The sequence below is a fragment of the Aquarana catesbeiana genome, linkage group LG04 (assembly GCF_042186555.1).
Source record: "Aquarana catesbeiana isolate 2022-GZ linkage group LG04, ASM4218655v1, whole genome shotgun sequence".
Classification (NCBI taxonomy): Eukaryota; Metazoa; Chordata; class Amphibia; order Anura; family Ranidae; genus Aquarana; species Aquarana catesbeiana.
In genome coordinates, this window is record NC_133327.1 from 572,960,773 (window position 1) to 572,985,428 (window position 24,656).

The 24,656-nt window shown below is 42.4% G+C and overlaps 2 protein-coding genes across 11 annotated transcripts in view; one reads left to right on the top strand and one right to left on the bottom strand.

The window, feature by feature from the left end:
• LOC141140667 (S1 RNA-binding domain-containing protein 1-like) overlaps window positions 1-24,656 on the top strand; it is a 209,076-nt gene that overhangs the window by 177,767 nt on the left and 6,653 nt on the right. For all 6 annotated transcript variants that reach the window (XM_073628071.1, XM_073628069.1, XM_073628070.1 and 3 more), the window contains one exon: window positions 13,031-13,215. In XM_073628071.1, the coding sequence (XP_073484172.1) occupies window positions 13,031-13,215 (185 nt within the window). The remainder of the gene's footprint in view (window positions 1-13,030; window positions 13,216-24,656) is intronic.
• Window positions 1-24,656, bottom strand: part of LOC141140669 (protein kinase C epsilon type-like) — a 358,981-nt gene that overhangs the window by 20,451 nt on the left and 313,874 nt on the right. For 2 of the 5 annotated variants that reach the window (XR_012243975.1, XR_012243974.1), the window contains exon 3: window positions 16,460-16,566. The exons of 2 other annotated variants lie outside the window; for them this stretch is intronic. Coding sequence is in view for 1 of the 3 variants with exons in the window: in XM_073628076.1 (XP_073484177.1) it covers window positions 16,514-16,566 (53 nt within the window). In the remaining 2 variants the exon portion in view is untranslated. Of the gene's footprint in view, window positions 1-16,439; window positions 16,567-24,656 lie in introns of those variants that run through there. One more of the 5 variants, XM_073628076.1, reaches the window with a different exon arrangement.

The following is a 24,656-nucleotide window of genomic DNA, read 5'->3' on the forward strand; positions in this document are numbered from 1 at the left end:
ACATGAATGCAGCCCCCACTGTATTGACATGAATGCAGCCCCCACCGTATTGACATGAATGCAGCCCCCACCGTATTGACATGAATGCAGCCCCCACCACATTAACATGAATGCAGCCCCCACCGTATTGACATGAATGCAGCCCCCACCGTATTGACATGAATGCAGCCCCCACCGTATTGACATGAATGCAGCCCCCACCACATTCACATGAATGCAGCCCCCACCACATTCACATGAATGCAGCCCCCACCGTATTGACATGAATGCAGCCCCCACCGTATTGACATGAATGCAGCCCCCACCGTATTGACATGAATGCAGCCCCCACCGTATTGACATGAATGCAGCCCCCACCACATTGACATGAATGCAGCCCCCACCGTATTGACATGAATGCAGCCCCCACCGTATTGACATGAATGCAGCCCCCACCGTATTGACATGAATGCAGCCCCCACCGTATTGACATGAATGCAGCCCCCACCACATTGACATGAATGCAGCCCCCACCACATTGACATGAATGCAGCCCCCACCGTATTGACATGAATGCAGCCCCCACCGTATTGACATGAATGCAGCCCCCACCGTATTGACATGAATGCAGCCCCCACCGTATTGACATGAATGCAGCCCCCACCACATTCACATGAATGCAGCCCCCACCACATTCACATGAATGCAGCCCCCACCGTATTGACATGAATGCAGCCCCCACCGTATTGACATGAATGCAGCCCCCACCGTATTGACATGAATGCAGCCCCCACCGTATTGACATGAATGCAGCCCCCACCGTATTGACATGAATGCAGCCCCCACCGTATTGACATGAATGCAGCCCCCACCGTATTGACATGAATGCAGCCCCCACCGTATTGACATGAATGCAGCCCCCACCGTATTGACATGAATGCAGCCCCCACCGTATTGACATGAATGCAGCCCCCACCGCATTGACATGAATGCAGCCCCCACCGCATTGACATGAATGCAGCCCCCACCGCATTGACATGAATGCAGCCCCCACCGCATTGACATGAATGCAGCCCCCACCGTATTGACATGAATGCAGCCCCCACCGTATTGACATGAATGCAGCCCCCACCGTATTGACATGAATGCAGCCCCCACCGTATTGACATGAATGCAGCCCCCACCGTATTGACATGAATGCAGCCCCCACCGTATTGACATGAATGCAGCCCCCACCGTATTGACATGAATGCAGCCCCCACCGTATTGACATGAATGCAGCCCCCACCGTATTGACATGAATGCAGCCCCCACCGTATTGACATGAATGCAGCCCCCACCGTATTGACATGAATGCAGCCCCCACCGTATTGACATGAATGCAGCCCCCACCGTATTGACATGAATGCAGCCCCCACCGTATTGACATGAATGCAGCCCCCACCGTATTGACATGAATGCAGCCCCCACCGTATTGACATGAATGCAGCCCCCACCGTATTGACATGAATGCAGCCCCCACCGTATTGACATGAATGCAGCCCCCACCGTATTGACATGAATGCAGCCCCCACCGTATTGACATGAATGCAGCCCCCACCGTATTGACATGAATGCAGCCCCCACCGTATTGACATGAATGCAGCCCCCACCGTATTGACATGAATGCAGCCCCCACCGTATTGACATGAATGCAGCCACCACATTCACATGAATGCAGCCCCCACATTGACATGAATGCAGCCCCCACCACATTGACATAAATACGGCAGCCCCCACCACATTGACATGAATGCAGACTCACCATTGCTGTCAGTGCAGCCTGATTCATGTCCATCTGCAGCCTTGGAGGAGACAGGGAGGGGGCGGGACGAGCGCCAACAGATATACAGGAGAAATTCCTGTTTACACGGCGGCCTCTTTAATTGAAAGTCCCGCCTCCTATGATGGACAAAACAATTGTCCAATGGCAGCGCAGGAGACGGGACTTCCTTTTACACAGGACGCCGTGTAAACAGGAAATTCTCCTGTATCCTGTACAGCGCTTGTCCCGCCCCCTCCAAGGCAGCCAGCATATCTATCTTTTATGGCCCCCGGCGCTCGGGGATTCGTTGGGGGCCACAAAAGATATATATGTCAAAATTACCAGGCGGGCCGTCCGAAACCGGACCGCGGGCCGCGATTGGCCCGCGGGCCGGACTTTGGACATGCCTGTTGTATATATTTGTGTATGCTGACAAAAGCTCTTGTAGCCATAAGTCAGGATAAAATAATTTTAAAAAAGTACTGTAGTACATATGTGCAATGCATACACATTCCTCTGTTTTATCCGTATAAAGACCCCACCAAAACTAAAAAATGCACTCTGCTCATACAGTCATTATTTTCCACAAACAATACCCCATAATAACGTGAAAGAAGTTTGTTTGAAATCTTTGCAAATTTATTAAAAATGAAAAACAAATTATAAAATCTCATGTACATAAGTAGTCACAGCCTTTGCTCAATACTTTGTTGAAGCACCTTTGGCACCAATTACAGCCTCAAGTCTTTTAGAGTATGATGCTACAAGCTTGGCCCACCTATTTTTGGGCAGTTTCTCCCATTCTTTTTTGCAGGACCTTTCAAGCTCCATCAGGTTGGATGGGGAGCGTTGGTGCACAGCCATCTTCAGATCTCTCCAGAAATGTTCAGTCGGATTCAAGTCTGAGCTCTGGCTGGGCCACTCAAGGACATTCACAGAGTTGTTCCATAGCCATTCCTTTGTTATCTTGGCTGTGCTTAGGGTAGTTGTCCTGTTGCTAGATGAACCTTCACCCCAGTCTGAGGTCCAGAGCGCTCTGGAGCAGGTTTTCATCAAGGATGTCCCTGTACATTGCTACATTCATCTTTCCCTCAATCCTGACTACCCTGACTAGTCACCCAGTTACTGCTGCTGGAAAACATCCCCACAGCATGATGTTGCCATGCTTCACTGTAGGGATGGTATTGGCCAAATGAGTGGTGCCTGGTTTCCTCTAGACATGATGCTTGCCATTCAGGCTAAAGAGTTCAATCTTCGTTTCATCAGACCAGAGAATTTTGTTTCTCATGGTCTGAGAGTCCTCCAGGTGCCTTTTGGCAAACTCCAGGCAGGCTTTCATGTGCCTTTTACTGAGGAGTGGCTTCCATCTGGCCACTCTACCATACAGGCCTGATTAGTGGAGTGCTGCAGAGATGGTTGTTCTTCTGGAAGGTTCTCCTCTCTCCACAGAGAAACGCTGGAGCTCTGTCAGAGTGACTATCGGGTTCTTGGTCACCTCTCTGACTAAGGCCCTTTTCCCCCGATCGCTCAGTTTGGCCAGACAGCCCGCTCTAGGAAGAGTCCTGGTGGTTCCAAACTTCTAACATTTACGGATGATGGAGGCCACTGTGCTTATTGGGACCTTCAATGCTGCAGAAATTTTTCTGTACCCTTCCCCAGATCTGTGATTTAATACAATCCTGTCTCAGAGGTCTAAATGCAATTCCTTGGACTGCATGGCTTGATTTGTGCTCTGACATACATGGTTAATTGTGGGACCTAATATAGACATTAGAGATGTGCTCAGGCATGTTCGGGATCCTAGTCCCAACCCACCTGCCCAATCACACCAGGAAGTAGAGGCTGCACACTGCTAATCACAGGCATTGAGACATTTCCCTGTCTGCGCCTGAACAGACCGGGAAATGTCTCACTGCCTGTGATTAGTGGCGTGCAGTGTCGGCTTCCTGGCCAGATGGGGCAGGTGGGGTGGGACTAGGATCCAAACACGCCTTTGCCCATCTCTAATAGACAGGTGTGTGCTTTTACAAATCATGTCCACTCAATTGACTTTACCACAGGTGGACTCTAATCAAGTTGTAGAAACATCTCAAGGACGATCAGTGGAAACAGGATCTGAGCTCAGTTTTAAGTGTCATGGCACAGGCTGTGAATACTTATTATGTACATAGGATTTTTTTTTTTTGTTTTTTATTTTTAATAAATTTGCAAAGATTTCAAAGAAACTTCTTTCAAGTTGTCATTATGGGGTATTGTTTGTAGATTTTTGAGGAAAATAATGAATCTATTCCATTTTGGAATAAGGCTGTAAAATAACAAAATGTGGAAAAAGTGAAGCGCTGTGAATACTTTCCGGATGCACTGCAAGTCTTCGTGGGCTAACACAGAGCATTTTTGTGGACTGATTGGTGCCATTCAATGCCAGACACCCTATACCCTATTTGTGTGTAGTTTACCTTCATTGTGCAATTCCAATTTTTGGAACTCTATATCTCGGATTATAGGCACTATATTACATTGCATTTGAGAATATATTTATACTATTTTCAGGTCACATCTGGGTATACATTCTTATTGTTTTTATGTTCTAGAGAAGCTTTCTTATATACCCCAAGGTGCACGTACCCTTTTGAATCAGTGTTGCAAACACATTTTTCAAGTTTTTTCACATTTTTGAGTTCATGCGATTTTATGTGATATTTGATCGCCTACATATTTTTACTTTAATCGCATTATCATTTATAGTATTTGGAATCTTCTGTGATATACTACATAATATTCTTTTGTTCATATATAGGTTTATTTGAGTATATGCGATTTCACATCATTTAAATAGTTGCCTTGGGATTTGCACACCCAACTGTTTTATGTTTGCCTGTAAAATTCACTTACACTCCAGTTTTTCAATATTATATTATATGTGTGTTCAGGTGACTATATGCGATTTCACATCGCTTATGCGGTCGCATTCTGAAGTAGCATATTCCAGTTACACATCTAATTGTTTTCTTTTGTTTGTAACTTTTATACACTCTAGCCATTGAGTGTTATATTATTGTATCTATAACACAATCTGCCTCCAGATTTCCATTCTGGTTAAGTCCTTGTGTATTATATACATCATTAGCGCTAAATATTTATTATATATTTCACAATACAATTAGTCTGATTGTCGTGTTGGCTGCTCAAATCTGAGGTCGGCGCAGTATTTCCACTACTTTTTACTATGCTTTACTGCATATACAGACAGACTGATTTTACTGTTGTGGGTTTAGTAACACTTTAACTGAACTTTCTGTCTCTGTCTGGTTTGTGGTTCCTGGCAAAGACAAAACACAAACCAGACAATAAAAAAATTTAAAATAGGGTTCAAGTATTTGTTTAGTTCGAATACATGCCTCATGTAGACTCAACACGTTTTGATGGATCTTCCTCAGGATCCATGGGAAAGATCAGCATGATGAAACCCATAATGTTCATTGTATTAAAACCATAGATTCACTGGAATCCTGCAAGAGTGCGTCGCTTCTCCATCCCTTGGGGGGGAAGGGTAGGAGGTTCTCATAAGATAAGGTGTACAGAAAAAGTGTTAGAAATCCCTCAATAGTCATCCATAATCCAATTAGATGCACACATCAATTAGAAGATAAAGGAGGTGTACATGGAGTCATCTATGTTTCAAGCAGAGCAAAGAGGGTTGTGGGCTTTTCCGCATCCTATTGTCAAACCATTCTGCGTGTCTGTCTGCAGGATGGGCAACCAAAAATGATCAGAGGTCAGCTGGGTAGGAAGTCTTTTCCAAAATATTGTTTCCTTCACACTCAGAGTTCCAGCGGTCAGTCACTCCTTGCATTTATATGTTCCTTTAAAAGTCCTTGGCTTTTACCACTTTGTATGATCTGGGTTGTACTATCCTTCAGGTGGGTTTGTGACTGATACAGATGTGATGTCAGGGAGACTTGCTCAAGTCTCAGGCTGCTGCCTCTCTGAAAGTGATGGAAAGGCACTCTGTAGGGTAATCATGGATGAGTGTAGAGGCGCGCTCAGTATAATAGTTTGTCACACTTGTGATTATATTAAAGACGTTAATTGAAGTTCACAGGTGATAGAAAAAGCCAACTCATTTCAGGGGAGCTCCCTCCCCCTTCATCAGGGCTGTGATGGCGGATGTGGTTAGAAGCAGACCTGGAACTGGTAAATTACTATGAGTATGACACTTTTGGAAATGTCAGATTGTAAAGAACCAGCATATATTTCTGCCATAGGTACCATGTATCTCTTTGCATCTATCAAACATATAGCAAAATGCTGACAGTGATGTATTTACCAACCCAAAAAGGAGCACATGAACATGGGTCATTGTTAGGGTTTACATACTCCTACTTCAGTAGTAGGGCAAGGTAACCAATAGAAAGACAATTGTGGTGGGGAAAGGGAAGCATTTCATTTTCCTGCTCAAAGTAGTTGTGTGTGTATCAGAGCTCTCAGGGTGTCAAGAACTGATCAACCATATTATCATCACACAAAATATTGAATAGACCTTGTCGATTAGGGTGCTTTCACAACCATCAACTGACATCCCATGGAATATAAGTGAAATATGTTGCTTGCACATCTGGGATCTTGTTCATAATTCTAAACCTATAGATCCACATATATGGTTCAATTTTTGAGATCCCAGCATAATGCAACCTTTTGGAGCCAAGCAAAACCCCTTTCCTCAGACATGTGTTGAGTGCATTAACAAACTCACAGCTATTAAAAGGAAAATCTCCCCAATTCTTCTCTATAACCTGATCTAACTCTCTGACTCCATCCCTCATATCACCCAGAAATCAGAGACATGCCTTTGCTCTACTGTGTGAAACATTGGGAAATCTCACGCTTTTAGGTACTGGGCCTCTAAAAATATCAACATACAGAAGTCGGAAAACATTTGGAAGATCTTCACAGCTGAATTTTTAACAAATTTTGCAGATTGATGTCTCACCAACCCACAATCTACAGGCCTCATCTTTTTCCTGTATTGGGTCCTTATATTTACAAATTGTATATGACAAAAGTAGAAATTTAGGTAGCACATTGTACAGTGCAAACTAGAATGAGGTTTGGTCAAATGTCACCAAGAGCTCCACCAACACTATAGCTCTCGAAGACATACAGGTGCATCTCATAAAATTAGAATATCTTCAGAAAGTGAAACTCATATATTTTATATAGATGCGTTACACACAGGGTGATATATTTCAAGCATTTATTTCTTTTAATTTTGATGATTATGGCTTACAGCCATAATCATGATGATTTGGGGAGCCATTTTCCAGCAGGACTTGCCACCTGCCCACACTGCCAAAAGTACCAATACTTTGTTTAATGCTCATGGTATCACTGTGTTTGATTGGCCAGCAAACTCGCCTGACCTAAACCCCATAGAAAATTTGTGGGGTCCTGTCAAGAGGAAGATGAGACACCAGACCCAACAATGCAGATGAGCTGAAGGCCGCTATCAAAGCAACCTGGGCTTCCATAACACCTCAGCAGTGCCACAGGGTGATCTCCTCCATGCCGCATTGATGCAGTAATTCATGCAAACGGAGCCCCAACCAAGTATTGAGTGCATACTATACTGTACATGGACATACTTTTCAGTAAGCCAACATTTTTGTATTAAAAATCCTTTTTTATTGGTCTTATGTACTATTAAAATTTTTTGAGATACTGAATTTGGGGTTTTTACTACCTGTAAGCCATAATCATTACAATTAAAAGAAAGAAATGCTTGAAATATATCACTCTGTGTGTAACGCATCTATATGATATGAGTTTCACTTTTTGAATTGAATTACCGAAATAAATTAACTTTTTGATGATATTCTAATTTTATAAGATGCACCTGTATAAGGTCCTTCTGTGCTGGTACATAACCCCTAAAGGAATCATAAATCATCAATTCTGTTTCCCCAATGGATGTGCCCCAAGGTACAGAAGTTATGGATTTGGGTACATAACCTTATTAGATGACTTTTACATTGTACCCCTCCCATGGAACACATAGGAAGCCTCTTGTAAAAGAAACTATTATCTCTAAAAAAAAAATACAAAGGAGAAATTTGCTACATTTTTGTTTGTAGCCAATTGACAGACAAAAACAAACGTATTGGGAGGTAAAATAGAGGCTTGCAAGCATCCTTATTAATAATGTAGATGAGCACTGTTGACATTTTTCTGTCGACAGGGACATTTGCCCCCATATTGCTGAGAACACAATGGGGTTGATTTACTAAAAATGAAGAGTGCAAAATCTGGTGCAGCTCTGAATAGAAACCAATCAGCATCCAGGTTTTATTATCAAAGCTTAAAGTGATACTAAAGTCTCTGTTATTTTTATAGAAAAAACAAAAAATGTTATACTTGCTCTGTGCAGTGGTTTTGCACAGAGCAGCCCAGATCCTCCTCTTCTCGGCTTCCCTGTCGGCGCTCCTAGTCCCTCCCTCCTGGCGAGTGCCCCCCACTGCAAGCAGCTTGCTATGGGGGCAGCCGAGCCGCAGCTCTGTGTATCAATTCAGACACGGAGCCACGGTTCTGTCCCGCCTCCTCTCTCTCCTCATTGACTTACTGACTTTGATAGCAGCGGGAGCTAATGGCGCCGCTGCTTTGTCTCAGCCAATCAGGAGGGAGAGTCCCGGACGGCCAAGGGACTCGTGGACATCGCTGGATCGAGAGGGAGCTCAGGTAAGTATGAGGGGCTGCTGCACACAGAAGGCTTTTTATCTTAATGCATTGAATGCATTAAGATAAAAAAAAACCTTCAGCCTTTACAGCCACTTTAATTGAACAAGCTGAAGTTAGAAGCTGATTGGTTTCTATGCAGAGCTGAACCAGATTTTGCACTCCCCAGTTTTAGTAAATCAACCCCAGTATGTCCATGAAAACATGTTGGTGGAGAGCTCAGCTGACAGAAATCCCAACTGTGCATGTCCACTAAGGTGTGTGCGATGCCCCTCCCTCATAGCATTGTAAAACTGAGCATTTTAAGCGAGGAATAGAAGTATCATGCATGCAAAATATTTTGCCCCTGCACAGCAGTCAGTGCATGTAAGTGCTCTGCATTGCAATCCACGTCCATAACAAGGTGCATTGGGGTGCCATTCAAAATGAATGACACAGCTTTGCACCAATGCATCTAATGTGCAGTGATGCATATTACCATAACAAGATAGGGGAAGATTTACTAAAACTGGGGCACTCAGAATCTGGTGCAGCTCCGCATGGGAGCCAATCGGCTTCTAAGCTCAGCTTGTTCAATTTAGCTTTGGCAATAAAACCTGGAAGCTGATTGGTTTCTATGCAGAAGTGAGCATGAGTTTGTACTCTGCAGCTTTAGTAAATAAGCCCCAATGTGTTTGAAAGTATTTGCACATTATTTTGGATGTGTTGTATCATGCACTTTATGGTATAGTAGGAGTTTTTTAGTCACTTTGTAAGGATTTATTTTAAGAGAGTGCAGCACCCTTTTTTTTCTTTATTGCGTCACTATTCACCTTTGTGGATTATAGGTTGGTGTTCAGCTGGTGGATATAAGTGTAGAGGGTGGTTTCTAAGCAGAGAAAACAAATGTATTAATAACACTCTAAGGATTCCTACAAAACATAATCCTCTGCAGCTATGGATATTTTTATATGGCAAATAGAAACATTAGTTGAACAGATTTTTGATCAATCAGAAGACAATGACAGTATGAGCGTGGGGAGTAGTTTCAAACAACTAAAATACACCATGGACAAGCAAATAAGGGCATGGTGGGACGTAGCCACACTAGAAAAATACATGAGTATAACACCTAGGAGACTAAGGTAGAATGTACAAAGCCGTCCATAACTCTGCCCCCAGCTACATCTCTAACCTAGTCCCAAAATACCAACCAAGCCGCTCTCTTCGGTCATCCCAAGACCTCCTGCTCTCTAGCTCCCTTGTCCCCTCCTCCCATGCTCACCTCCAGGATTTCTCCAGAGCTTCTCCTATCCTTTGGAATTCCCTACCCCAATCTGTCCGATTGTCCCCTAATCTATCCATCTTTAGGCGATCCCTGAAAACCCTTCTGTTCAAAGAAGCCTATCCTGCTTCTAACTAACACTGTTTTATTTCCTCCATCAGCTCACCCCCACACAGCTATTACCTTTTGTATACATTGACCCTCCCTTTTTAGATTGTAAGCTCTAATGAGCAGGGCCCTCTGATTCCTCTTGTACCAAATTGTAATGTAACTGTACTGTCTGCCCTCATGTTGTAAAGCGCTGCACAAACTGTTGGCGCGATATAAAACCTATATAATAATAATAATGCATTTCCTAATGATGATCTAAATGACAAGGAGCTTATGGATGAATGGTTTCAGTTTTTTAATCAATGCGAAAGAAAACTACTTGGCATGATCATACAAAGAAGAAATGCAACAGAGCTACAGAAAGTGAAATTAAAATTCATATGTTTAACCACTTCAGCCCCGGAAGGATTCACCTCCTTAATGACCAGGCCACTGTGTCGCTTTAACTAATAATTGCGTGGTCTTGCGACTCTGCACCCAAATAAAATTGATGTCCTTTTTTTTCCTCAAATAGAGCTTTCTTTTGGTGGTGTTTGATCACCCCTGCGGTTTTTATTTTTTGCGCTATAAACAAAAATACCGACAATTTTGGGGGAACAAAAAAAAAGATTTACTTTTTGCTATAATAAATATCCCCCCAAAAATGTAAAAAAACAAATTTCTTCATCCGTTTAGGCCAATATGTATTCTACTACGTATTTTTGACTAAAAAAAAAACGCAATAAGCGTATATTAATTGATTTGTGCAAAAGCTATAACATCTACAAAATAGGGGGATAGATTTATGGCATTATTTATTTATTTACTTTACTAGTAATGGCGGTGATCAGCGATTTTTAGTGGGACTGCGACATTGTGGCAGACAGATCGGACACTTTTGACACTTTTTTTGGGACCAGTGATTTTTATACAGCAATCAGTGCTATAAAAGTGCACTGATTACTGTATAAATGACACTAGCAAGGAAGGTGTTAACATTAGGGGCGATCAATGGGTTAAGTGTGTCCTAGGTAGGTGTTTCTAACTGTGGGGGGGAGTGTACTGACAGGGAGTACAGAGAGATTGCTGTTCCTGATCACTAGGAACAGACAATCTCTCTCTTCTCCCCTGACAGAACAGGGATCTGTTTGTTTACATTGACAGATCCCCATTCTGCCTCTCTGAGGAGCGATTGCGGGTGGCCGGCCACGCGCATCAGGTCGGCGGGCGCGCGCCCACTATATCTCTTAAACGAACCGCCGTACCAGTGCAGCGTTATGCGCAATAGAGCCTACCTGCCGCTATATATCGGCAGCAGATGGTCGGCAAGTGGTTAAAGAAACAAACAACTTCTGGCCTTTTATAGAAATTAATGAATACAAAGAGAAATTAAGGGTTTTACATGAATTTATTAAAAAAATTGGATTTGGATAGGAAAAAAGATCAAAGTACCACAGAGATACAGTTGATTATAGAAACCAACAAGTCATGACAGGAGGGAAAAATGGAAGGAATGATAAAATCTAAGGAATTGTTCATTGAAAGGGAGGTTATACAGGAGGATGGGTGGAAACCAGTAACCACCAATAGGAAACCAAATGAAAAGTGGAATACCTGGGGGAAAACTTTTGAAGAACAAATGAATATAAAAAATATTTACCCCAGAAAAATCAGAGGGAACCAAAGTGTAAGGATTTCCACATTTAATTGGTTTGAACAAATATACAGGAAGAACACAAAGGAGAGGACCTCAAAATGGGAGTTTTTCAGCAGGGAATCCCAGCAACAATCACCAGGGGGGAATTTCAGGAATTACATGCAAGGAAGAGGAAGCAGAATTTTGTGGTAACCCCAACCAATAGAGGGATGGGGAAACAGAAGAGATATAAGAAGGCAACAACCAGGAACATGGAGACACAACAAAGGAGAAGGATGAGAGGATGCAGGGGGCACCAGAATAAAAAGAAAGAAAATTGGGGGGGAAGAAAGCAAAAGTGTTTTGTTTTTTTTTACCCAGAAGCACAACACATTTAAAAATGTAAAGAAATGTGTTTCATGTGACCGTACACATGTAACATATGTACTGGAGTACCCCTGTGGGTTACAATATGTTGGAAGGACCATGAGAAAATTATCTGTTAAAAAAGGTGAGCACATAAATAATAATAGGAAAGGTTTTAAAAAACACAGTGCTTCAAGGCATTTCCCTGACCATCATAATTGTGACCCCCAGGAGCCTAATTATGATGTTGACAGAATTTTTAAAATCTGGAGGAGTACAAATCTAAAGAATGCTATATCGCAGAATGAAACCTTGTGGATCCATGACACTAGGAACTCTAGAACCTGATCGCCTGAATGTTGATATTGACTTATATATATACACAGTATATTTAAACTTTTTTATTATATATTCATTTTATATGCCCATTTTATATATTGCTTTTATTTATTTTTATACTTAATAATGGCCTAGTATACATTTTTAATATTTTAATTTTTAGATATAATTTATAAGGGCCCAAAGACACATGAGCATTAATTTATGTACATGCCCCTCAATAACTTGGTGGTTTAGCATTTTCACATTATATGCCCCGGAGTCTTATCAGGAAACCATAAGGTGGCAATAATAAAATCCCAACTAGGCGGATTGTCACTTCTACAAATGTCCACTAGGGGGAACATAGGGGAAATGGCATGTCTATTAGGAATAGATTGTTGTGGAGGTATAAAAATGGCAGAGGTGGCATGCACCATCCCCTGGCAATGACCAGCAAAGATGAAATGCGTTGGGCGGGGCAACCACATAAATTTGGAAAACGGAGCTTGTAAAAATGTGAAAGTCATGAATAAAAATTTCACAGGAACAGGTGTATTCCAATGGGGACACCTTTTCTGTCTAGGAAGGGATATCACCTCACTTTCAAGAGATTTTCTCTTACTTCTTGCAGTGTCTCTGGGCAGGAAGTAAAGAGAAATCTCCCCGATGGGATGCACACAGAAACAACCTGAGAGGGGTCATAGTCTATACAAAAAATAAAAATGTTTGGCTTTGCATTCACTTTAAGTGAAACACAGCAATAATAACTCAAAATATGTTTTTGTTGAATATACACTATAGATTCTTTGTAAAACTGTCTGTTACTTTTGGTTTGTTTTAGGTTTTTGAGCCTCGTGAGTGGAAGTGCTGAAGACATTGGATCAGAAAAAATTCAAAGGAAAATTAATGCGTTCGTCCAAAGAGAAGGAGTTGATAAAATATCTGAGAAGCTGAAGACGAATGTGTTCACATTGCAGCTAATTATAGACGGTCTCTGCCAACCTGAAGGCTATGACATTCGTACAGGTATGGTATAGACTGCTAGCTGCTGCATGCCTGTTGTAAACATGTAGGATGCTTAATGAGGTTGAGAGTTTGCCTAAGGCTGGGTTCACACTATTGCGAATTGGATGTGGGTTCCCCCCGCATCCAATTCGCATCAGCAAGAGATTTTGACCGGCTCTCTATGGAGCCGGTTCACATATCTCCGCTGTGGCTCCGGTGCGAATTTGCACAGAGGTCCTGTGTGTCTTTAGGCCTGTTTCAGGTCCAAATTCAGCCAAATATTCAGGCTGAAATAGGACCTAAAACGGTAAACGGGGACGCGCTAGACCCCTGCTGTGAGCCGCATGCGATGATAGTGTGAACCCAGCCTCAATAGGAAATGTGACAGGTTCTCTTAAAAGAACAGCACCCACCTGCTGATATCAATGTTTGCTGCACTATTCATCTGTTCTCTTACTCTGCCTGAGCCATTGGCTCAGGTCCTTCCACTTATAGGAGAGTTTTATGTCAATTTACATGAGATGCATTTTAGGGTTTCATATTGGTCAGCAGAGCTTCCCTTCGAGAAACAACTGGAATGAATGCCAGGGAAAATGCAGATTTAGCAATGCCTTGGATACTTTTATACACAAGAAAAGGCAAAAGGCCTAAGTTTTCTGTAAGAAACAAAGCACAGGGTCCAAACAATGCCACGTGAAGAAGCCTTAACCCTAAGTAAGTTCCAACACCATCCAGCATGCAGGGCTCAAAATTTAAAGTCCTGAGCTACTGGCTAGGCCTTAAGGGTTACTCGCCACCAGTTTACCCCCACCCAACCCCTACCATTCCCCGCCTCTAAATACGCCCTCATAAATTATCTCATGAAGTGACACATAAATGTTTTATGCAGAATTAAGTTACAAAAATAAATATTAACAACAACTTTATCAGTGCCCAACAGCACAGCCTCGCCAGTGCCCATCAATGCAGCCTCGCCGGTGCCCATCAATCCAGCGTGACCTGTGCCCATCAATCCAGCGTGACCTGTGCCCATCAGTGCAGCGTGACCTGTGCCCATTAATGAAGTATAACCAGTGCCCATCGATTCAGTGTGACCTGTGCCCATCAGTGCAGCCTCACCTGTGCAGAGGAAGAGGCGGGCCAGCCAGATCATCAGAGAGCGGGGATTGCCCGCTGTAAACACTTTCATTTGAATTGTTCACAGTCCTGCCTCCTGTCCTGGTGCCTTTGAATGACGTCACACATCCCAGCATTGGACCGGTGCTCTGTCTGTCAAAGGCGCCGGGCCAGGACACGGGACTGTGTGACTGGCTGGGAAAACAGCTCTCATTCAACACTGCCTGCCGGCGGTGCTCCCCCCCCCCCCTTCAGAGGCAGCCCCACACTCACTAGCAATCATTTTCCACTCACGCATTTTGTGAAAATTGCAAATTTGAGGGCTGAACATGGATATTACACAGGGTTAGCACTTCTGGTTGCAGCAAACAAGCAAAGCACATTGTTCTTTTAAGAGAACATGTTAGCCTTTTTAGAGAAGGCAAAACATATTACATTATTATTTATGCTTCCACAGCAGCCTGTCTTTTGCCTTCTTTGTTGTATTTGGTATGTTCCTTTGTACCTCCTAGTTTTGAACCAGCCATGCACTGGACCTGTTAGACTGACCAGAGGTTGTTGCCACTCTTCCAGAACTGGAAAAATGTAGATATTATTACAACATTTTCACTGCACCAAACCCAAATAGCAGTGTGTGCCTTTTTCTGAATCTCAAGTACTTGAACAAATTTCACCATGTTCATAAGTTCCGTATGCAATCTGTCCAATCGGTGATTTCCTCCTTCCATCAGGGGGATTTCTTGGCCCTGGTGGACACCTGCATATTTCCATTTTGCCACCACATCAGCTCCATCTGCGCTTTGGGTAGGGCAACAACATTTTAAATTAGTGGATCTGCTTTTTAGTCTTGTCACAGCCCTATGGGTGTTCACCAAGGTGCTGGCTTGGTTGCTTTGTCGAGCTCAGAGAATGTCCATTTTGGAGTATCTGGACAATCTGCTTGTGCTGAAGCAGTCAGCAGGCGGACTAGCGGTCAATGTAGAAAAGACAGTACAGACCCTACAGAGTTTCCTCAGTCTTCATAAGTCTTTGTTAGATCTCTCGCACCATCTGGAATATTTGGACCTTGTTCTGAACACAGCCCTGAAACACGTTGTCTTTTCCCAGGTAAAGCATTGGAGCCTCAGATCCAAGATTTCAGTCCTTGCCTCATCCCTCAGTTCATTAAAGGGTTCTGTGCTTTATGGTGGCTTCCTTAAAGATCATGTCTAATGCCCAGTTTCCCTACAAACTGTTGTAACCCAACATTCTGACAGCATGAGACAATTGGGCTCAGTCTCTGGATCTACCCATGCATCTGACCAGCAAAATCTTCAAGGCTCTTCAGTGTTGGTTGTCCAGTCCAACAATAGAATTAGAAAAGTTCTTTGTCCTGATGGTGTGGAAGGCACTGTGGTTCAGAGGAAGCTCGACTAACAATTGAGTTTACCTTCAGCACTTCAGTACTGCCATGGTGGTTGCATATAATATTAACCAAGACGGCACCAAAACTCATGCGGAATTTAAAGACTTGGCCAGAATTTTTCATTCCAGACCTGTCCTCAGTGGACATTCGAGATCTTAAACATTGGCGAATGTACTTTCTAAGCCATCAATGTCTCAATCTCGGAAATGTTTTAGACTCCTGTGGGGTTTTGCCTGACATGGACCTTTTGTTGTCAAGGTTCAACCACAAACTGGACAAGTTTGTCACCAGGACCAGGGAATCTTGGGCCTTCATAATGGATGCCCTCATGACTCTGTGGGGTGAGCCCAAGGGCCTCTTCCTTAAAGTGGTCTCTGCCTGCCTTCTTTAAGCATTGTATGGAGATTGCTCTCCACTGCTTGGATTTGGTTAGGGCTGTGCGCTTCTACCTAGTGGCTACTGCTTCAGTTTGTTAGTCTTACTCCCTTTTTGTGCAGCTTGAGGGTTCCTGCAAATATACTAGAAACGTTGTTTTCCTCTAAGTGGGACTTTATAAGGCAAGAGTCTTCAAAACGTATATCAAAATCACATATATAATTTTATTATCAAAATATTTAAAATCATGACAGAAAAAACGTGAAAAAACTTTAGTAAAAAAGACAAGGATGCCTAACAGTACACATAATGATCACAATAATGATGACATGATTTACAGTACAATGATAAATACAAAAAACACCTCACCAACTTATGCGGCTAAAGTCTGCGCATGTAAAGAGCCCGACGCGTTTTGAGGTTTTAATTGGATTGGAACCTCTTCTTCAGGGGCAGATGATGAGATAAGTGGTTATCTGTACATTTACAAAAAGAGGAGGGTAAGACATCTTAAAGAACGTTCCTAATATAAGAAACGGCATATAATAATAACAATCAAAAATATTTATGAAATGATATTCTCACCGTATAATTTTTGAAACTGTACTAGAAAGCATCAAACTTTAAAAGGGAAGTAGTAGGTACATTGGCCCGCTGACGGGAAACAGACCCATGGACCAAAGCCAATTCCAAGGACACAGTGTAGGCAAGCAGCCCAACAACAGGACACAAAGGGCGTCCTCCCCCACCCACACCAAAACCACTGAAGACACCTGTGGTGAATACTTTTATGTCACCTAAGACAAAAGTGAAAAAATATATATAGTCTAATGGAAAATCCTCCAGGGATATCAAAGAAAAAACATAATCAGCATTAAATGCAAAGAACACAAAGGCAGGGAACGTGAACCTTACATTTAATATATATATAAGAAATATAAGTATAGGTGTAATGAATATATCAATCCGTCCCGTAGCTTACCTATGAATTTACCTAGAATGAAAATCATTCATGTCAGATAGAGGAGAATCGCATGGAGCTTGGCAAAATAGGGATGAGTATTAGGTGACTCTGTGTGACCCAGTCTCACACCAGGGGGGCAGGTGAAACCCTTAAACCCATCAGCATATGATGGCCAAAAAAACAGAAAACAGAAAATGTTGTGTGATTAATTAAAATCACCAAGAAAAACGATGTGCAAAAAGCACAGCCAACCCGCACCACACTGATGTGTCAGTCGGCCTGCATGTGCAAATAACACATAGCCCCTGTCAAAAGACAGAGCATCCAGTCTATAGAGGTAAAGATAAAGTGGTTACCTGGAGAAATAATGCAGCTGAGTGGTCAGTCCGACGCCTATGTAGGAATGAGACTGGCTGCTCAGGATCTGAGGCTTTTAAAGACCGTTCACTGATATGGACGTCAGCAACAGCTGATGAGCCAGTGAACGTCATGAACGGGGAGAGGGGGGAGGGATCGCCCTCCGAATCCCTGGTGCGCAGGCCCGCCCCCTTGGTCCCACCCACGTATCAGAGCACGGAAGGAGGAAACTCCAATTCCGGCAACAAACTGACACATGCTGGGAGGGGACCGGCGTCCTCGTCGGGGACCCGCGGTGCACGAAACCACCACAGCGATGAGACAGAGCACCTTGTCCCAATCATGTGTGATGAAAAAAAGGAGACCAAAAGGCGCCAAACAAAGAAGGATGGCACAATGGCCCCTCATGCGCCGAGTGGACTGCTGAGGCGCAAGCCAAAAAACACCCCCCCCCAAAAAAAAAAACGAAATGGCATTGGTCCAGGAGCCAGATCCGCAGCATTGCAGAGCACGTGTACCTACCATTATATAAGGGAAAAGAGGATGTAACCTAAGAATCCCCAAACAATGACACCAATATGTCAAAGGGACATGGAAGAAACTACAAAAGAAGTAAACAAGAGCAAAAAAACAAGAATAATGTCGAATGGCAACATAAAAAAAAAAATAAAAAAATTATGGGCTGATGCTACCATACATATGTATATATGATACAATTGAAACATATACCTATAGCCAAATTGAAAAATCCCATATAGGTTTAATTCAATTGACCTATGTTGATATAGAATCCAATGATGACCAGCCTGCCTGTTTTACTGAGAGCAAACGAGAATTTTATATAGCCTGCAGAGAAGCATATGCATATAGCATTAGAAAATCATTGGAGCTAATTCTAACAGAAAAAAGAGGTGTATTTACCTCAGAGGGGTCCCACTCAGGGCCCCCGGAGGTAAAACCCTCCAAGAAGGGTCGAAATGAGATGGCCTCATTCAAGCCAGGGGGTTGGTAGCCTGTAAGCGATAAATCAATTTTTGTTCTTTCTGCAGCAAGATCTTATTCCAATCCCCGCCGCGTAACCCTGGATGGACGCGATCCAAGATCACAAAAGACACCCTAGGAAAATTGCCTGCGTGAAACGCCAAAACATGTCTTCCCAGTGGTAAGCTGGGATTACGGGATTTCATAGCGGCTAAATGGTGGTATGCCCGCCGCCAGAACTCCTGATTAGTTTTGCCCACATAATAGCATGCACACTCGCAGATCAACAGGTATACCACACCTATTGTTTTGCAATTTGCAAAGTGTTTAGGGGCATACTTGTGACCATTCGGTAATTTGATATTGGGTTTGATGTTCATGAACTGGCAATATGGGCATCCGCCACAGCGAAAGGTACCAGGACGTTTGCAGGGATCACGTTTCCCGACACCTCCCCCTGAAAATTCACTAGATATTAAATTGTCCCTGATGGGCTTGGCCCGTTTAAAGGTGAAGGATGGTTTGTCCTGCACGAAGGGGCCAATGGTGGAATCTAATTTTAGAACATGCCAATATCTTTCCACAATGTGTTTTACAGTCCGGTGTTGGTTAGAATATCTAGTTATAATCCGAATGGGATTGGTTTTGTTAGTCTTGGGTTCTGTGTTGAAAATTAGTGTATGTCTAGATTTCAAACATGCCCGTCTAAAGGCTCTTTTTAGACATGTTTTGGAGTACCCCCGTGTCAGGAGTCTATCCCTCAACATGTCTGCCTCTCTTTTAAACACCGTATCGTCCGTACAATTTCTCCTAACCCTTAAATACTGGCTGTAGGGGATCGAACGGATCAAGGATTGGGGGTGAAAACTAGTGGCATGAAGAATGGAATTTCCTGATGTCGGTTTCCGGTATAGGGAGCTGGTTAGTGAACCATCCTGCAGCTTGTGGATGGTCACTTCCAGAAAAGTGACCTCCTGTTCATGAAATGTCATGGTGAAGGTCAGGTTAAATGGATTGGTGTTTAATTTTTGCACAAAATTTAGGAGGTTCTCCGGAGTCCCGTCCCAGACGAGCAAAATGTCGTCTATGTACCGATGCCATAACACCACATTGGCCATGTAGGGACAGGTGGATGTGGACTCGCGCCACCAGCTCTCCCATTCCCCCAGGTACAGGTTCGCATATGATGGGGCACAAGATGTCCCCATAGCGACCCCCTGTACCTGGAGGAAAATATGACTGTTAAACAAAGTAATTGTGGTGCAAGATGAAATCTAGAGCATTGATCAGGAAATGTCTTTTTCCGTCACTCAATGGGCATCGCGTGACAGCACATGTTGGATGCAGGCCAGTCCTTTTCCATGAGGTATTGAACTATATAATGCTTCAACATCCAGGGCCACCAAAAATGATTTTGGCGGAACCTGGATGCTGTCTATGATCTGCAGAAGATGCATAGTGTCTTTTACATAGCTAGGTATGCTTAACACATACGGTCGCAGATGTCCGTCTAGATATTGGCTTAATTTCTCCGTAAGGGACCCGTTGCCTGAAATTATTGGCCGGCCAGTTGGTTTACGTATATCTTTATGCAGTTTGGGTAAAGCATAAAACTTTGGGGTACGGGGTAGGGCAGTTCTAATGAAGTCATACTCAGATTTAGTAAGTAAATTTGTGGCATATGATTCATCCACAAGTCTATAAAACTCCCTTTGAACCTTTCAATCTTATTGGATGAGATCCTGCAATACCAATGTTGATTGGACAGTATTTATATTACAAATTGCAACGTATTGGTCGTTATAAGGGCAGGCCACTTTCCATTTTACCTTCAGCTTTGTTCCCTACCCACATTTGCTCAATCTGCTTTTTGTTGCAGCTTAGCGTTCTGTGAGTTTGAAAGAGAGCAGTGTGGGGAACAAAGCAGAGTGCTCGTTTGTGAGTTTCTGAGGCTTCCCAATCTTTGCTCAGAACATCTTGCCATCTGCAGGAGGAATAGGGGAGGGCAATAGAATAAGCAACTTAAAGGATAACTCCACTTTTTAGCACATAAAAAATATATATATATAACTATATAGATATATATCTATATAGATATATATAGATATAGATATATATCTATATAGATATATATATATAATATATATAGAGCGTTTACAATTGCAACACAAAGCAAGTCATATTAAATGTTATTAAAATTTACCTTTCCTTTTCAATCTGAAGCACTGTAAAGTGCAATGCAATACGGCTACCACAGATCGTGTACAGAACACCCCCATTCTAGAGTGATTGGCTTATACTGATTGGCTTATATTTATACTGATACTGAGTCTGCACTAAGATACAAGTCAAATTTTTAGCATCTCCTGCAACAAAAATGTTATTTAAGGTGAGATACTCCCAAAGGGAAATCACGTCTAAAAGGATGCAGACCCTGCAACTTCTCTCATTAGAGCCCTGCAGGTACAGCAGCTGAATGATAATTATAAAACCACTCCCATTAAGATTCCCTTGCACATAGACACAAACAGCTATTTCTTCCAAATAACAAGGTAGTAATCCTGCAACAAAGTTAGTTAAAAATCCTTGCAATGTATGTAGATTACCCAGGGGGAATGTTTTTTTTCTCAACAAAAGTGGAGTTGCTCTTTAAAAAGTAAACCTTCATTTACAAATGGAGCAGTGTGTGTTAAAGTACTGAGGACTTTGTACTGCATAGGGATGTTATTGGCAAAAGTAATAAAAGGTGAACCCTATTAAATGATATACTGCATCTTCTATCACTACTAAATTATCTAAAATATTGCCTCTAAAGTTATTTCTAATTGTGTGTGTGTGTGTGTATATATATATATATATATATATATATATATATATATATATATATATATATATATATATATACGGTATCTCACAAAAGTGAGTACACCCCTCACATTTTTGTAAATATTTTATTATATCTTTTCATTGTAAAGTAGTGAGTGTACAGCTTGTATAACATTCAAAATTTGATGTCCCCTCAAAATAACTCAATGCGCAGGCATTAATGTCTAAACCACTGGCAACAAAAGTGAGTACACCCCTAAGTGAAAATGTCCAAATTGGGTCCAATTAGCATCCCCGTCACTGAAAGTTCAACATGGCACCTCATGGCAAAGAACTCTCTGAGGATCTGAAAAAAAGAATTGTTGCTCTACATAAAGATGGAATAGGCTATAAGAAGTTTTGGCAAGACCCTGAAACTGAGCTACAGCATGGTGGCCAAGACCATACAGCGGTTTAACAGGACAGGTTCCACTAAGAACAGGCCTCACCATGGTCGACCAAAGAAGTTGAGTGCACGTGATCAGCGTCATATCCAGAGGTTGTCTTTGGGAAATAACGTATGAGTGCTGCCAGCATTGATGCAGAGGTTTAAGGGGAGGAGGGACAGCCTGTCAGTGCTCAGACCATATGCCGCACACATCAAATTGGTCTGCATGGATGTCATCCCAAAGGAAGCCTCTTCTAAAAATGATGCACAAGAAAGCCCGCAAACAAACAGTTTGCTGAAGACAAGCAGACTAAGGACATGGATTACTGGAACCATGTCCTGTGGTCTGATGAGACCAAGATAAATGTATTTGGCTCAGATTATGTCAAGCATGTGTGGCGGCAACAAGGTGAGGAGTACAAAGACAAGTGTGTCTTGTCTACAGTCAAGCATGGTGGTGAGAGTGCCATGGTCTGGGGCTGCATGAGTGCTGCTGGCACTGGAGAGCTACAGATCGAGGGAACCATGAATGCCAAGGTACTGTGGGGCATCCTCAAACGGGAGGTGGAGGAGCACAAGGTCTCTAACATCCACCAGCTCCATGATGTTGTCATGGAGGAGTGGAAGAGGACTCCAGTGGCATCCTGTGAAGCTCTGGTGAACTCCATGCCCAAGAGGGTTAAGGCAGTAAAATAATGGTGGCCACACTTTGGGCCCAATTTGGACATTTTCACTTAGGGTTGTACTCATTTTTGTTGCCATTGGTTTAGTCATTAATGGCTGTGTGTTGAGTTATTTTGAGGGGACAGCAAATTGACACTGTTATACAAGCTGTACACCCATTACTTTACATTGTAGCAAAGTGTCATTTCTTCAGTGTTGTCACATGAAAAGGTATAATACATTTTTTACAAACATGTGAGGGGTGTATTCACTTTTGTCAGATACTGTGTGTGTGTGTGTGTGTGTGTGTGTGTGTGTGTGTGTGTGTGTGTGTGTATATATACATACATACATACACACAGCGGGTAAGATAAGTATTTGAACACGTCACCATTTTTCTAGGTAAATATATTTCTAAAGGTGCTATTGACATGATATTTTCACCACATGTCAGTAACAACCAATGCAATCCATTCATACAGAGAAACCAAAACAAATACGTTCAGAAATTAAGTTAGGTATAATAAAATGGGATGACACAGGGAAAAAGTATTGAACATACAAACTGAAATTTATTTAATACTTCGTAAAAAATCCTTTGTTGATGACAGCTTCAAGATGCCTCCTGTATGATGAAACTAGTCGCATGCATTGCTCAGGTGTGATTTTGGCCCATTCTTCCACACAAACAGTCTTTAAATCTTGAAGGTTCCATGGGCCTCTTCTATTAACTCTGATCTTTAGTTCTTTCCATAGATTTTCTATTGGATTCAAGTCAGGTGATTGGCTGGGCTCTTCTAGCAGCTTTATTTTCTTTCTTTTCTTTCTTTGAAACCAATTGAGAGTTTCCTTGGCTTTGTGTTTGGGATCGTTGTCTTTCTGAAATGTCCACCCTCGTTTCATCTTCGTCATCCTGGTAGATGGCAGCAGGTTTTTATCAATAATGTCTTGGTACATTTTTCCATTCATCCTTCATTCAATCATATGAAGTTTGCCAGTACTGTATGCTGAAAAACAGCCCCACACCCTGATGTTCCCACCTCCAAACTTCACTGCTAGTATGGGGGTGTTTTTGGGGTGATGTGCAGTGCCACTTGACCTCCCAACATGGTGTGTATCATGGCATCCAAAGAGTTCAGTTTTGATCTCATCTGACCAGACTAAATTCACCCAGTTTTTCACAGGCTTGTCTAAATGTTGTGCAGCAAACATTAGACAAGCTTGCTTTTTCTTCAGCAATGGAGTCTTGCGTGGAGAACATGTACACAGGTCATGGCGGTTGAGTGCATTACTTATTGTTATCTTTTAAACAATTGTACCTGTATATTCCAGCTCTTTCTGAAGCTCTCCACAAGTGGTCCTTGGCTTTTCGACAACTCTTCTGATAATTATTTTCACTCCTCTGTCAGAAATCTTGCGAGGAGCACCTGGCTCTGGCCTGTTTATGGTGAAATTATGTTCTTTCAACTTTCTGGATTATGGCCCCAACAGTGCTCACTGGAACATTCAGAAGTTTAAAAATCCTTCTATAACCAATGCCATCAGTATGTTTGGAACAACTAGGTTGTGAAGGTCTTAAGAGAGCTCTTTGCTTTTACCCATCCTGAGATGTTTCTTGTGTGACACCTTGGTAATGAGACACCTTTTTATAGACCATCAATTGAGACTGAAACAGCTGATATTGATTTGTACCCACAAGGGTAGGATTGCTTTCTAATTACTCATAGATTTCAACTGGTGTCTTGGCTTTCCATGCCTTTTTGCCTCCCTTTCTTCATGTGTTCAATACTTTTTCCCTGTGTCATTCCATTTTGTTACACATAACTTTATTTCTGAACTTATTTGTTTTGGTTTATTTGTATGTATGGATTGCATGGGTTGTTACTGACACGTGGTGAAAATTTCATGTCAATATATATATATATATATATATATATATATATAATTTGTTGTGTTTTGTGCATTCTATATGTACAGAGAATTTTTTTCTTTCCTTGTATTTTTGAATTGCAGTACACAGCCATCTTCAGATCTGTCCAGAAATGTTTAGTCGGGTTCAAGTCTGGGCTCTGGCTGGGCCACTCAAGGACATTCACAGAGTTGTTCCACAGCCACTCCTTTGTGGGCTGTGTGCTTAGGGTCATTGTCCTGTTGGAAGATAAATCTTCACCCCAGTCGGAGGTCCAGAGAGCTCTGGAGCAGGTTTTCATCAAGAATGTCTCTGTACATTGCTGCATTCATCTTTACCTCGTTCCTGCCACTGAAAAACATCTCCACAGGATGATGCTGCCACCACCATGCTTCACTGTAGGGATGGTATTTGACAGGTGATAAGAGGTGCCTGGTTT